The 16266-nt window shown below is 38.9% G+C and overlaps 1 protein-coding gene across 23 annotated transcripts in view; it reads left to right on the top strand.

Moving 5' to 3' along the window:
- CAMK2B (calcium/calmodulin dependent protein kinase II beta) overlaps window positions 1–16266 on the top strand; it is a 219548-nt gene that overhangs the window by 165030 nt on the left and 38252 nt on the right. For 12 of the 23 annotated variants that reach the window (XM_040346009.1, XM_040346004.1, XM_040346008.1 and 9 more), the window contains exons 9-12: window positions 645–739; window positions 6668–6790; window positions 6928–7011; window positions 7098–7140. In XM_040346009.1, coding sequence (XP_040201943.1) covers window positions 645–739; window positions 6668–6790; window positions 6928–7011; window positions 7098–7140 — 345 coding nt within the window. Of the gene's footprint in view, window positions 1–644; window positions 740–6667; window positions 6791–6927; window positions 7012–7097; window positions 7141–8900; window positions 8976–16266 lie in introns of all 23 variants that reach the window. The other 11 variants (XM_040346001.1, XM_040346006.1, XM_040345999.1 and 8 more) reach the window with 1 other exon arrangement.

The raw sequence follows: 16266 nt of genomic DNA, 5'->3' as shown, positions 1-16266 counted from the left end.
AGGATGAGTATGGCCTCGTACACACGGGCAAGAATCTCGTCAGGAAAAAAACGTAATTTTCCCAGACGAGATTCTTGGCAAGAATCTCTTGCCGCCCGAGTGTACACACAGACCTTTCAAAAGAACGGCGGTTCTCTTGAAAGGCAAGAACGCAGTGACGTCATCGCGTACGACAAGCATGCGCTTGTCACATTCGATGCCGTCGCCGCCATCTTGCTTCACCCTACCAATGTCGTGGAAGCTAACGCGCATGTGTCAAAGTCATTTTGAGCATGCGCGGGTTTCCTTGGCGACAGGTAAGTATACACACTCTCGGGTTTCTCGCCGGGGAAACAGGCCGTCAAGAATCTCGGCGAGAAAATAGAGTGCAGGTTCTCTATTTTTCTCGTCGAGATTCTGGCCAGATTTCCCGACGAGAAACCTGAAAGCCTCGTACACACGCTCGGTTTACTCGGCTAGAAAGCTCTGCCAGCAGTTTTCTTGCTGGTTCTTGCCGAGAAAACCGGTCGTGTGTACGAAGCCTAAGAATAAGGATGTCCTTTACTTTGATTGGTGCTGATTTGTATGGTCTCCCTATAAAAGTGGAGCTTTTATGTCATATATTTGAATTCTGAACATGCTTCCTCTGTGTGTTGTCTCAATAGGTGTTATCCTCTATATTCTCCTGGTTGGCTACCCACCATTTTGGGATGAAGACCAGCACAAGCTCTACCAGCAGATTAAAGCTGGGGCATATGATGTGAGTTTTACTTGCCTGCTCACCTTATTCATAGATGAGTTTATTTCATAATTCAGTACAGAATACAGATTACTGAGATACAAATTCTGATTGGTTGGTTTGTGTTCCTGGATTCTACACACTGCTAGATGTATTAAATAACCCTGCTATTGATTTCACATACCGGTCTTTCACCAAAACAACTGAGCAATAAAACTCACGCACACATTGAATGTGCAGTTTAATAAATCATGAATATTTTTGAAATTTCACAAGCTCATGTTTAATATTTTCGGTACATGTCATATAGGTAGCGTTTGTAGTATCTTCCTTGTTAAATCTTTCAAAATACAGGCATCTTAGTCTGTAAATTGAAAGGTTTGTCCCATGAAGAATACGTAACACATGTATTCTGTAAATTGAAAGGTTTGTCCCATGAAGAAAACATAACACATGATATCAAGTGTCAGTGTAATATTAAATAGTGAAAATTATGTACATGACTGTTAGAAGTCTACATTTGTTTAGGTGTTTTTAGATTTTTCAACCCTGTGTAACAGCAAAACTCATAGTAGGGACCTTTGTCAAAGGACTTCTGTTCACTTTAGCCAGGTTTTGCATTTCCATAAAAGTCTTTGATTTTAGAAACATCTTAAACTAATGCCACTGACACAAGTCCAAAACTCATCAATACAGGTCTTTAATCTGTATATACTGTATTAACTGAGGAGAAGATTGGAATTGTGTAATCGGGAGCTTAGACAGGACAGACCGTTCTCCATGAGGAGACGCACGCAGTATTTTAAGAATGTTTTATAATCTCCCAAGTGCTGCCAAAAAGAATAGGATATAACTATTTATTTTTGCTTTATCAGATTTATAGAAAAATGAAAACAACACTAAGGCCCCTTTCACACCAGGCGGATCCGTCGCAGCGGAGTCTGCCAGCTCCCTCCAGCTCAGCGGGAGATCTTTCCCTGAATCTCTGCTGAGCCGGCGGATGACAAGTCCCTCTCTGCTCACTGAGCGGGAAGGGGCTTGTCCAGTGCCGCTGTCTCCTATGGAGAGATCTGATAAAAACAGACAGCATGTATCTCCATCCGTCTGATTTTAGCGGATCGGATGTCAGCAGACATGTCACAGCTGACATACGATGCTCCATAGAGATGTATGGAGCGGCCTGAACGGTCCGACCATGTGAAAGGGGCCTTAAACTCAGCAGATGCTTATTGAGGATTTTTTTTGTTTAATATGTTTTTATTGAAAGTTTTAAATACATACAAAGAAAACATTTAAGCAAAAAATTATGTAGCGTAACTCTCATAAAAATTGTATATATATCTTAATGTAAACTAAAACAATATGCATTAAAAACTGTGCAAATAAAAAATATATAGTGATAAAATATCTCCAAATATGCAAAGATATGCACTGTTTTTTATGTTTATTTTATCACTATTTTGTTTAGTATGCACAGTTTTTTTTATGCATATTGTTTTAGTTTACATTTTGGTTAAGATATATACAGTATGTCATTTTTATGAGAGTTGTGCTACATAATGTTTTGGTTAATAGTTTGGCTTAATACGTTTTGAATCACTTACGGGTGTTGGCTAGCACTTCATTTAGCACTGATTGTTTTTGTACTTGCACATAATATACTGTATTTATTGGCGTATAACACGTATAACACGTGTTATACGCCGATAAATACGGTATTTGATTGCACAGATTGTATATTGGTACACTTTTCTTTATACAAAGAAAACACAATATTAAGATTTTTTGTAAAAACAAACTATTAGAAAGTCACATACAGTTGTGCTTATAAGTTTACATACCCTGCCAGAATTTATGATTTCTTGGCCATTTTTCAGAGAATATGAATGATAACACAAAAACGTTCCTTTCACTCATGGTTAGTGTTTGGCTGAAGCCAATTATCATCAATCAACTGTGTTTACTCTTTTTAAATCATAATCACAACAGAAACTACCCAAATGACCCCGATAAAAGTTTACATACTCCAGTTCTTAATACCGTGTATTGCCCCCTTTAACATCAATAACAGCTTGAAGTCTTTTGTGGTATTTATGGATGAGGCTCTTTCTCTTCTCAGAGAGTAAAACTGCCTATTCCTCTTGGAAAAAATCCTCCAGTTCCTGTAAATTCTTGGGCTGAGATCACCCCAGAGTGGCTCAATGATATTGAGGTCAGGAGACTGAGATGGCCACTCCAGAACCTTCACTTTATTCTGCTGTAGCCGATGACAGGTCGACTTGACCTTGTGTTTTTGTTTATTGACATGTTTATTCCTGGCTGATGAATGAAAATGTTCCTCCAGTATTCTTTGATAACATACTGCATTCATCTTGCCATCAATTTTCACCAAATTTCCTGTGCCTTTGTAGCTCACCCATCCCCAAAACATCAGCGATCCTCCTCTTTTTTTTTACAGTAGGAATGGTGTACCTTTCACCATAGGCCTTGTTGACTTCTCTCCAAATGACGCGTTTATGGTTGTGGCCAAAAAGTTACATTTTGGTCTCATCACTCTAAATGACTTTGTGCCAGAAGGTTTGAGGCGGGATACTTTGTGGCATTTGCGTAATAATGGCTTACTTTTGGCAACTCGACCATGCAGCCCATATTTCTTCAAGTGCCTCCTTTTTGTGCATCTTGAAACAGCTACATCAAATGTTTTCAGAGAGTGCTGTATTTCATCAGAAGGTATTTGTGGGGTTTTCTTTGCATTCCAAACAGTTTTCCTGGCAGTTGTAGTTGAAATTTTAGTTGGTCAACCAAACTGTGGTCTGGTTTCAACAGAACCCCTTGTTTTCCACTTCTTGATTAGAGTTTGAACACTGCTGATTGGCACTCTCAATTCCTTGGCTATCTTTTGATATCCCTTTCCTGTTTTATACAGTTCAACTACCTTTTCCCGCATATCCTTTTGCTTTCCCCATGACTCAGAATCCAGAAACGTCAGTGCAGCACTGGATGAAAGATGCAAGGGTCTGTCAGGAGTCCAGAAACTTTTGATCAGGGTCATTTGGAAAGTTTCTGTTGTCATTATGATTAAAAAAGAGTAAACACAGTTGATTGCTAATAAATGGCTTCAGCCAAAACACTAAACAAAAAGAGAAAATGCGCCAACCTAAGTGCAGTAAGTGGGTATTTAATTCAAGCAATTTTTACACAATAAGAATGGCTACTCACAAAACCAGTGATAACACAGGCATGTAATGGAAGAAGCGGCTGGTCCGGTGTCACAACGTGTCATCAACAGTACAACAGGCTGGTCTCATGTCCTGGTCCCCTGGGCGATGGAAATGAAGGTCCAAGGTGTTCGGGAGCCTTTGGGGAACCCCAGAGAGTACAGGAGCCGTGGATGCTGTATCAGAAGCGGCGTGCGTTCCAGCGTGGAACGCAACGTATCGCCGTACAACCGGAAGTGACGTAGGGGCTTCGGACAGCCAACTTCCGGTTGTACGGCGATACGTTGCGTTCCACGCTGGAACGCACGCCGCTTCTGATACAGCATCCACGGCTCCTGTACTCTCTGGGGTTCCCCAAAGGCTCCCGAACACCTTGGACCTTCATTTCCATCGCCCAGGGGACCAGGACATGAGACCAGCCTGTTGTACTGTTGATGACACGTTGTGACACCGGACCAGCCGCTTCTTCCATTACATGCCTGTGTTATCACTGGTTTTGTGAGTAGCCATTCTTATTGTGTAAAAATTGCTTGAATTAAATACCCACTTACTGCACTTAGGTTGGCGCATTTTCTCTTTTTGTTTATACATATCTTTCAGAGTCTGCTTCTGCTTCAGGATTTTGCTGCCACTAAAGTGCTATTGGACTTATATTGGACTATTGATTCATTCATTCATTTTTAATTTTTTGTTATTGACATTAGGGTTGTCCAGATACCGATACCAGTATCGGTATCGGGACCGATACCGAGTATTTGCACTAGTACTCGTACTCGCGCAAATACTCCCGATACCAAAATAGAATACTTTTTTTTTTTTTTTTTTTTGTGACATCGAACACAAATTGGATGGCACCATTGGATGGCACTGATAGGTGGCACTGGCATTGATTGAATGGCACTCATAAATGGATGGCACTGATAGGTGGCACTGGCATTGATTGGGTGGCACTGATAAGATGCACTAATAAGCTGCCTCCCTGCACTGATGCACTAATGGGCACTGATCTGCACTGATAGGTGGCACTGGCTAGCTGCACTTTTGGGCACTGGCACCGATGAGCTGCACTGACAGTGATCACTCCTTCAACGATATGTAGTTTTCCAGTACCGTATGCTAAAAAACAGCCCCACACCATGATGTACCAGTTCTTCATAATTCTAAAGAAAATATCTTTGGTCTGTATTGTGGTTTGAAAACGGTCACATGACATTAAAAAAAAGTATCGGTATTCGGTATCGGCGACTACTTGAAAAAAAAGTATCGGTACTTGTACTCGGTCCTAAAAAAGTGGTATCGGGACAACCCTAATTGACATGGACCTTATGATATATGTACTTTTCAATCATTGACTGTGCTCTCCTGGTTATGCGCCATCTATCTATATGTATTAGCCAAAACACTAACCATGAGTAAAATAAATGTTTTTGTGTTATCATTCATATTCTCTGAAAAATGGCCAAGAAATCATACATTTTGCCAGGGTATGTAAATTTATGAGCCCAACTGTATATTACATCAAGTACGATGGGGGAAATCACATAGTGAACAATAACTGCAGTAGCATTCAGAGAAGGTAAAGTACAAGCTCTAACTAATATAACCAATGGTTTCCCAAGACCTGATTGAATTTTCTGTTAAAATTTAGTTTTTTTGTTAACATATCAAGAAGCATGACAAGGAGTATTCATAGGTTTCAATTACCCAAAACATTGTTTACAATGAACAAGGAATAACAATAAAACATTATTGGCATTGGGGATACAGAGAGGTTTAGAAATCCAACAATAGGGAGAGATACCACATGGTAATCTGGAGGCTGGTAAAACAAATACAATATACCAATATATCATGCTACCAATGGTGTACTTAAGAAAGGGGGTTAAGAGAAAGGGGGGAAAAGGAAGAAGTCGAGAAAGAGAGGACTTGATAGAATTTTATAGAAAGGAATGGGGAAAAGAAAGAGAAGGAGGACTAGTAACCGAGAGAGAAAAGAGGGGGAGGGTTCTGATACCCAGCGACAGTTGTATTGTGGGAGGAATACCTACTCATTATTCATCAGTAGAGAGATCTGGGATTATACCGAAAATCAAAGACGTAGATTTGGACTCAAACCAACAGGCTCATATCTTGGTGCCCATTCACTGATTTCAGCAATCTTTTGATGTAATCACTCTTGCTTCACAAATTAGTCAGACAACTGCGTTAATTAGGTTTATTGCCCATCACTCATTTCCTATGTATGGGTAAATACGGAAGATCATAAAAGATGAACAGGTAAAGCTCCTCTCTTTACCGCTCACTTGCCTGTAATACTCTGCAGTTAATCACTTCCAGTTTTCCTGTACATGTTACATGTATCACTGTCAGTCCCCAGATTCATAAGTCTGTATAAGAAATTATTTTGCAGCCAGTTCTGTGAAACAGATATCTCAGACTAGTATAATAATTGTTTTTAAGGCCTATGTCACACTAGCAATTCTCTTGCTGGTGGTCTACTCACATTCTATTTTAGCATTGTTCCCTTAATGGACATAGCAGTGAGATGTTGCTCTTCTTATAATCAAGATTCTGCACCATTTCAGCCAGCAAGGGAACAACTTCTTAGATAGAATGGCAAAAACTTAAAGGTGTAACCATTGCCTAAAACCGAATTGTAACCTGGACCAAAGGATCAGAAATGGTCTGACAGTTTAGCACGTCTCACTGACACATATGAATATCTCTACAGTTCCCATCTCCGGAGTGGGACACAGTGACACCAGAAGCTAAGAACCTGATTAACCAGATGCTGACCATTAACCCTGCCAAGCGTATTACAGCTCATGAAGCTCTCAAGCACCCATGGGTCTGCGTGAGTAACCCATATTTTTTACAATTATATATTTGCTGATACTGGCTATTATGGCATTTATATGGCTGGACTGTACATCACAGTAGGGATTAGCTGGAATATTACATGATGCAACTTTCCTGTCTTTCTCCTTAAAGCAACGTTCAACTGTTGCCTCAATGATGCACAGACAAGAGACTGTGGAGTGCCTGAAGAAGTTCAATGCTCGTCGAAAGCTAAAAGTAAGTGTGGTTCCATCATGCATTTCTGATCTGTGTCCCTTTCTAATGTGGATGCCATATTAATCCACATTATGCTATTTCTATAGGGAGCCATTCTGACCACTATGCTGGCAACAAGGAACTTTTCTGGTAAGTGATTACCCTACCTAATCTGGGAAATATTCTACAGGCACTCTGCTAACCATATATACATACTGTTATAATGTTCTACAGGAACACTGCTGATCTTTATTGTATTAATTAATAAGGAAGATCCCACTCTTAAAGTTAATGTTACATAATCCAAAACCACATTTCAATAAATAAAAAGTACTCAACGCCTTTAGATAATACTGGTCTGCAAGTGATAATGAATGGCAGTTCAGCCTTATGTTTTAAGGATTAGTGATAAATACCGTATTTATCGGCGTATAACACGCACAGACGTATAACACGCACCCTAACTTTAAGAGGGAATTTTCAGGAAAAACACTTTCCACGGCCCCCTGTGTATAACACGCAGGCACAGTTTACCCTCTATTCTCAGGGTAAAGAAGTGAGTGTTATATGCCAGTAAATACAGTATTAACTACCACAGGTCCTTACAGTGGCACAGGCAAATATGTCAACCACTATTAACATTTAATGGAATGGCATCACTATGTACAACATGCTAATTAGACTATCTTATGTTCCACATTGTATCTCTATCATTTATTACTAGTGTGACATGCTACAAAGCCTTTTGCTATACTCAATACTGTGCATTTGCAGGGTTAACTGTAAGACCTCATGCATATTAAGTATTAAAAATGCAGTTTTAGGGGCATCTGACAATTTTCTTTTTGCCTGTAAACTCCTCTCCATGTTAGCTTGTGTGTCCATGCACACATAGGTGTTTGGAGACATTTAAAGGCAGAACAAAACCCCACTGCCATTGAGTCTAGTGGCATCAAGCGCTTGAACATTAAATCATTTCAATGACCAGAATAAAATATTACTCTGTCCAATGAAGTGAATTAACACATTTCTGAATGTTGCCAAAATGAAAAGGCGTTTAGGAGAGCTGGGCAAACTCTCTGTGTGCATAGGGCTTAAGATGCCAGTTTTATACACTTTTGTAACATTGTAAGAATTATTTTCCTCAAACCAAGGGTGTGACAGACTGAAGAGTCTATCTTTGACACAACAGTGTTCTAGCTGCATTTTGGATATGACCAGTGATAGGCTCAGCAGATTTGATCTGATTCAGTAGAGGTCCTGCAATGTGGCCACTGTTAATATTACCAATACACAGATAAAACCACTTCTTATAATAAGCATATAACACTACAAAAATGCTTTAAAATACTACCCACTCATTTCTACAATCCATGTACAGCAAAGCAGAGGCAATGCTTTACAATTATGGAAATGCACAGAAGAGTCCAGCACTTTACATCCAATGGAGCTCATTCTGAAGTGACCAGCTCAATGTGCTGCAGAACTTTTTTGAACATAACCAGTTACCAATGATCCATCTCTTTGTGTAACCATGTGGTGGGGATAATATGCTTTTCTCTCTGCTCTTATCTTTTCTTTATTTTAAGTCTGCCTTATTCTACTTACTTCATCTTTCCTCTCCTTCCCTCTGTTTTACTCTCCTACATATCGTTACCCCCACACATAACCTATTTTCCTCTTGGTCTGCCTTGTTTGGGCCTTCCTATGTTCATTTGTCCTCCTCCTTACATTGAATTTGTCTTCCTCTCTTTCTCCTTCTTATTCTTACTGGTTTATTTTATATGTTTGTATATAACCAACCTCCTGTGTCCTATCACTGTTAAATGTGATCTATCTAATCACCACTTTCCTCCATTGTTTACTTTTTTCCTCCGTCTCCTTTTCTCTGATCTCTGTCATTCTCACAGTGGGCAGACAGACCACAGCTCCTGCCACAATCACCACTGCCGCCACTAGTACAGCCCTGGGGTTGGTGGAACAAGGTAGTAGTGTCCGTAGGGCACTCCCCCTCCCTCTTTACACCTGCCCCTTCCCTTCCCTCAGAAGTGACTGCATGTAGCTGCTTCTTCCCTAGCTGCCTGCCTGCGTGGAATAATGAAATGAGACTGGCTTGCAGGTTTGTCCTGCAAGGATTAGGAGGCGATAGAAGGGGATAGAATCGACTATACTAGGGCTTCTAATATATTAGCGCTATAACATTGCCTAAGCACTTAAGTGTTATCTTTTCATGGCCGAATGTGGAAAGGTAAAACCTCTACCAGCCTGTATAATAATACATTGTCCCACATATATTAGGCACTCTTTGGCTCCTTTTCTTTTATGTGCCAATCTGTCTTTGCCATGCTGAGGTTGTATAGGTAACATATAAGGGGCCTTTTTTGGGTGTCCACTTGGAGACGCTGCATGTAGTGTGCATACCTTGGAGCATGCTGTATGCTTGGGCATGTCATGTGCATGGCATGTGTTGAGGTACAATCCAGCAATCATCTGACAGTGTACATGGCATTTATGGTACAATGACCTCACTGTGCTCCTCAGCAGTTCTGTGTATACATGTACAGTGCATGTGTGTGTACACGTTGTATGTGAGTGTCACTGTTCAAAGAGAACATTTAGATGTTGTATTGTGAAAAGCAGTCTATACCCTTGCCAGTGTTCTGTCAGTGTTTGAATGGTGCAGATTGTAGCTAGGAAAGCCTAGCAAGACAGTGACACAAATGGATAAATTATACATTTGCATAATACATTATTAATATTTAAACAGGAGCCTGATAGTCTCTACTGAGGGCCCCTTTTTTGCAGTTCTAGGGGCGAAAAAAATAACATTTACACTTGGGGTTTCCTCCATGAGAAAGGGTTAAGTAATCGTCGTAAGCACAATCAAATATGGAACCCAACTAGCCAATATAAATAATACCTACACTTTCCTTTACTCAATTTAATGTGTATAGATACATTAAAAGCAGCACATATATTTTCTTGTAGGACCTCATATATGTTTGTAGAAACTGTATCTGAGTGTATACGTTATATGTGACTTTTGTTTAAAAGATTTTCACAGTTGTTTCTAGAAGATATACACTGATCTGGCATAACGGTGTGACCATTGACAGATAAAGTTAATAACATTGATTATCTTGTTACAATGGCACCTCTAAATGGGTGGAATATATTAGGCAGCAAGAAAAAACGTTGTTCCTGAAGTTGATGTGTTAAAAGCAGAAAAAATGGGCATCTCAGTTTGTTGCGTATAGGACTGAGTTGCCGCAGACCACTCTGGGTACCAATGCTGGCCTGTTTCCATAGCCAAAACCCCATATAATGGGCATGTGAACATCAGAACTGAACCACAAAGCAAAAGAAGGTGGTGTCTGGGTCAAATGAATCACATTTCTTTTACATCATGTGGATGGCTGGATGTGTGTGAATTGATTATCTGGGGAAAAAATGTCACAAGGATGTGCTATGGGAAGAAGGCAAGCTGGTGGAGGCAATGTGATACTTTGGGCAATGTTCTGCTGGGAAATCTTGGATTCTGCAATTCATGTGGATGTTGCTTTGACACTTACCACCTACCTAAACATTGTTGCTGATCAAGTACATCCCGACATGGGAATGGTATTCCCTGATGGCACAGGCCTCTTTCAGCAGGATAATGCACCCTGCTACACTGCAAAAATGGTTCAGGAATGGTTTGAGGAACACAACAGTGAGTTTCAGAAAAATTCAGATCCATGGAGACCCCACCTTGCAACTTACAGGACCTAAAGGATATGCTACTAACAGCTTGGTGCCAAATACCACAGAATACCTTCAGGGGTCTAGTGGAGTCCATGACTTGATGGGTCAGGGATGTTTTGGTGGCAAAAGAGGGACCTCCTCAATATATGGTGGACTGTCATAATGTTATGGCTGATCATTGTATAAACACTTTATGGTGTACTTCTTATAAATAGAGGTACAGACTCTTTAAAGGAAAGCGCTAACACTTTCCACTTTCTTAAGTCTGCTATACTGTCCGGACCTTCCAGCTCAACAAAATTTGACTAAAAATCAATGAAACCAGGAGCTGGCAGTAAAAGTCAGCCTAAAACATGCTCAGCTTGGTGCGTATTTACATGCACTCATGTGCATATGACACTTAAAGGCATATGCATGTAGTTTCATGCTTGAGGAATATTTGTTACAGTCACTAGAAATAAAATTATGTGTGTATGTGTTTTGGTGCATATATATGCGCTAACTACACCAGTACACGTCTCTCTAAATTTAGGTTTGATGCATTTTGTAATGCCCCTAAAAAGCGCTATAAAATATGAATCTAAACACCACAATGTGCATAGACACATTGGCTAATATTGAGATGTGTTTAACTATTTCTGCAAAGTCCCACACTGTAAGCCCAATAGACACAAATGTAGTGTTTTCCACACTTTGACAAATGCACTGTATTACAGGCAGAGAGCAAAAAATGTGGGGGGGTTGTGAGTGTTGTAGATGGACAGTGTTTTCGTGGCTGGGCATGTGTTGGATGTCCTGTCTTGCCAGCCTGCTGATGCCCGAAGTATATGCACAGATTTGCCATTTGACAGTGCCCACCTTGTGTATTTTACCTATGTGTATCTTTTCCTCTCCCCCTGTCTTTTTTCACTGTTTCACTATTTCTCTTTTTCTCTCTCCTTCTGTTTGACTTTCCTAATTCTTGCTTCTTTCTTTTATGTTCTATCTCTGCTCTCATACCTTGCCTCTCTCTTTCTACTATGTATTCTTCCGTTCCTTTTCTATTTATTGCAAGGTAAGTTCTAGCACTTTAGTTATCCTTTTACATCCTGTTTTGTCAGTGGAAGTGATATTTCCGTAAGATAATCAGGCTTTACTATTCTGATGCCATGTGAACCACCATGGTACAATTATTTGTTTTCTTGGGATCCAAGCACAGAGTGGTCCCATCATTAGCAATTTTCTGTCATCCTTAGTTGACAGAAGTCATTACAAAAACATACAATATAACATACATACAATATGCATAGAGAATCTTTGTATTATGTTGCAAACCCAGGAATTATAATTCAATGTTCAAATAAAAAAAGAGAGCCTCATTAGAAAAAACGTCTTTTACATAACTAGTGGAATCTAACAAAGCAATTACCAAACCATACAAAACAGGACTTTCAATGTGCTGCCAGAAAAATAAAAAGCCTAACAAGATATATTTATTATACAAACAATGTTAAAATCTCCCATAAATAAAGGGCCCAAATGTAAGAATAAATATATATAAAAAGAAGTACATATCTGAACATTATGGATTATATTGGCATACATCCTATTTAGCCAGCGCATTCCATGGATACACAGTTTCTTCACAGGGTAACTGTCTTCAAGTCCATAAACCTACTTGCAGCTATAAAATATTATAATATACAATGTAATGCCAGTTATAATCACATGTCATTATTTAATGTACTTACACATATAAAGCAATGTATTCTCTCTGTAACTTTTTATGAGATAAAGCCTGTTATTAGTTTCAGTGATGTCATCCCAGGACCAAATGTGCACACATAAGAGTCATACAGGCCAGAACCTGCCGTAAAGATAAGCAGAGGATGCAGTAGCTCCCGTTAATGGAAGTAGTGTGTAGTGCCAATTAAGTAATTAACCATGATGACCCAGAATGTTTGCATCCGAAGGGGGATAAGCAAGCCCTATTTCTCCCAATGACACAAAAGATGGGGAACAATGACACCAACAATGGGGCACAATTCCTCCCAATGTCGGGACCTTTTCTACTCCCAATGCCCACAGTCCGGCCCCTTTAAAGCCCTGTACACACAATCGGATATCTGATGGAATCTAATCCGATGGATTTTTTCATTGGATATCCGATAAAGCTGACTTTCATCAGTCTTGCCTACACACCATCAGTCTAAAATCCGACCGTGTCCAACGTGGTGACGCAAAACACTACGACGTGCTGAGAAAACATAGGTTCAATGCTTCCGAGCATGCGTCGACTTGATTCTGAGCATGCGTGGATTTTTGACCGATGGACTTCCACACAGACGATCGTTTTTTTCTATCAGGTTTTTTATCCATAGGAAATTTAAAAAAAAAATTCTATTTTATTTCACCGATTGAAAACAAACCGATGGGGCCCACACACGATCGGATTGTCCGATGAAAACGGTCCATTTTCATCAGACAAACCGATCGTGTGTACAGGGCTTAAGTCTGAAGGACAGTAAACTGGCCCTTTGTTTGGAGACCCATGCTCTAGGGTACAAAGGGCAGCCATCAGGTTACTATATATAATTCTAGATTTTCCTAGCTTGTGACGGAAAATATTGATTATATGAAGACAGGAGGCGAGTAATTTTTGTCAATCTAATAATAATATATTATTTTAAATCGATTATATGTGGTATTACAATGTATATTATAATTTCTTATAGATGGGCCATAGGTTTATGGACTTGAAGACAATTACCCTATCCGACTTTATAGGATTTATGCCAATATAATCCATAATGTTCTGAAATGTATTTTTATATATTTATTCCTATATGTGGGCCCTTTATTTATGGGATGATTTTAACATTGTTTGTACAATAAAATATTCTTTCTTCATAAATTTTTTTTGTTGGGATTTGTATTTTCCTAGCGGCACACTGAAAGTCCTATTTTGTATGGTTTAGTATTTTAAGGAGGGTCTGTACTGGAAATCCTCTTCCACTTAAAGACTAATGTTTAGTGTTGGGGTGGATGCCATTATCCCTGCCTATAGTCCAAGACACTGGTATTTTTTTTACATTTCCTATTTACAACTATGAATGATAGAAAAAAAGAAAATATATATTGGCTAAAGTAGGAAGTGAATAAATATATCTATAGTTAAATTTTTAGTAACTTAAACCGGTATTTGAAAAGCAATTGTGTAGAAATGGAGATCTCTCTACAATACCATACAATCTTCTACAATAATTTTTTTTTATCTGGGGCATTCATTTAAACTTAAAGAATGAGTTACTTTACAACCCTTTGGCATTTTGTAATCAGAAATACTGTATAACAAAAATGGTATCTGTACCAGAATAGATACTATATCAGCATCCAAACAAGCTTACAATAGAGATCATGAGAAGTTTGAAGACTTTTTCACATAATTGAGAAATGATGTTCCAGTATGCCTGGATTTCCCCACAAGTTCACCAAATATGTAAGAGGGAACTGACATCAGAAAACCACCAACATAAGTGAATAGAGATGATCTCTGCTCATTTTCCCATTAAATGATCCAGTAATAGCACATTAACATTTGAAAATATGCCATCCTTTAAATTAGATTGACAGATATAGTACGAAAGAGGTTATGCCAGTCTGTGGGAGATAAGTGTTGAAGGTGCAACTGCACTTTCGGTTACACTTCACTTATTTTGATAACCCCCGCTGGTCTTATACTTGCATGTCCCTGATCTGGCGAAATCTTAGCTGTGTGGCCTCCTTGGTTCCCGCCCAGCCACTTGTCAGCCGGCTATATGTGAAAGATCTCATATATGGGCCACCATATCAAATTATATTCATATTTTAGGTTTTCAGAAATGTATTGTTAAAGTTAAATGTTTAAATTTGTAAAAAAAAGATCTAAAATGTTAGCATTATATATATTTTTTTTATATTAACAGACAGCTTAGCAATTTACTAAATAAATTAAGCTTTTATTTTTTCATCATTGCCCCACCTCTCCATAACGTTCAGAGGAAAATTTGAATATTGAGTATTCACAATGCATCAGGCCGGCCACTCAGCACAGGACCTGGAAGCACTTGGAGATCACTGGCGTAGCGGTGCCTACTTTAGTGATTTCCAGCTTCTCAAGGCAACAGCCAGGTATGGTATATACAGTACATACAGTAATTACATTAGTTCAAGTTGGACCAATGTAACTATGTAAATATATACCATGCCTGGTATTATTCTTTAACTTTGCAGTGGACTAATAATGTTAGATTGGTGGATTCAAGGAAAATCACCTTTTGCAGTTGGATGACTTACGGTATATTGTGTTTAATATATTCAGCCCTAAATGCATTAACTTATAAAGAAATCATATCCTGGCCTACATCTGATATTTAAGATATGTATTTTGCTACTTTCCTTTTCTGTCATAGCCCATGTTAATATTGAGGGCTGTTTTGAACTCGTGCAATTTCAGCTGAACTTGCACGATTTAAAACTGGCATTTCATACCAACTTCGGGGGTAATTTGACAGACATTTGTGCGGGTTCCATCATATTGACGGCAACTGAAACCCAAGGCTAAAACCTATGTTATGCTTTATTAAATACATCTGATATAAACAGCTCCAAAATGTAAGGCGTACACGGGTAGTAAAATGTAGGGCAAAGTGAAAGCCAAGCAGCCTACTTATTTTCAACCTTCGCTTCCTCCAGACCCACTCAGCACATACTCACCTTCACCATCTCTATTGTCTGTTGTCACTCTTATTGTGCACAGCAGCTTAAAAGCTATTTGGAAAATATTTTGCTTTTAGCCTGTTCTGGAAGGGTCAGAACCAAAGTTTCTGTCCTAGTTCACCCAGTGCGAACATTGACAGCAATAAAATAAAATAAAAATTGACAGAAGTCTTAACCTTTGCTTACAGCTAAAACAGCAATAAATGTTTTGGGTTGAGTCTCACTGTAAAAAAAAAAAAAAAAAAAAAGAATGGTCTGTGCAGACCTCTTTTTGGAAATCAAACCTGCAGTATTTCCATATTAAAGATAAGACAATGCTTTAAACAGTCATAAATATCCTGAAGAGGTTTTGGACAAGACCTATCAGATTCCAAACCAATGTTGCTGTCAAAAAAGGAATTACAGGGGATCCATACATGTGGCACAGCAATATATGACAACACTAAAGCACATAGAACAACTATGACAATCACTGGAATTTTTAAACAGCAAAAAAGTATCTCACTCAGGAAGCCATATTTCTAAACTATTAACCCCTTCAGCGCAAATATGAATTCTGGCAAGTGTGGTTTAGGATAGGCACACTTAACAGCACACAGTGATACATTTTATTTTAACGTTTAGGGCTCATTTGCACTTGTTTCGACTTTAGCACACATTAAAGCGCCTACCGCTTCAACATGCTTTTTTAATGTGTTTTTGATGCTTTGGTGATGCTTTTTTGAAGCTTTAATGAATCCTAGCAAATGCCCTGTGTGTGTGTTAATTATTGATTTGTTTCAAAGGGACCCAGTA

The sequence above is a fragment of the Rana temporaria genome, chromosome 3, assembly GCF_905171775.1.
Source record: "Rana temporaria chromosome 3, aRanTem1.1, whole genome shotgun sequence".
Lineage (NCBI taxonomy): Eukaryota > Metazoa > Chordata > Amphibia > Anura > Ranidae > Rana > Rana temporaria.
Note: the sequence above shows the minus strand (reverse complement) of the source record. Positions and strands in the feature narration are given on the sequence as shown.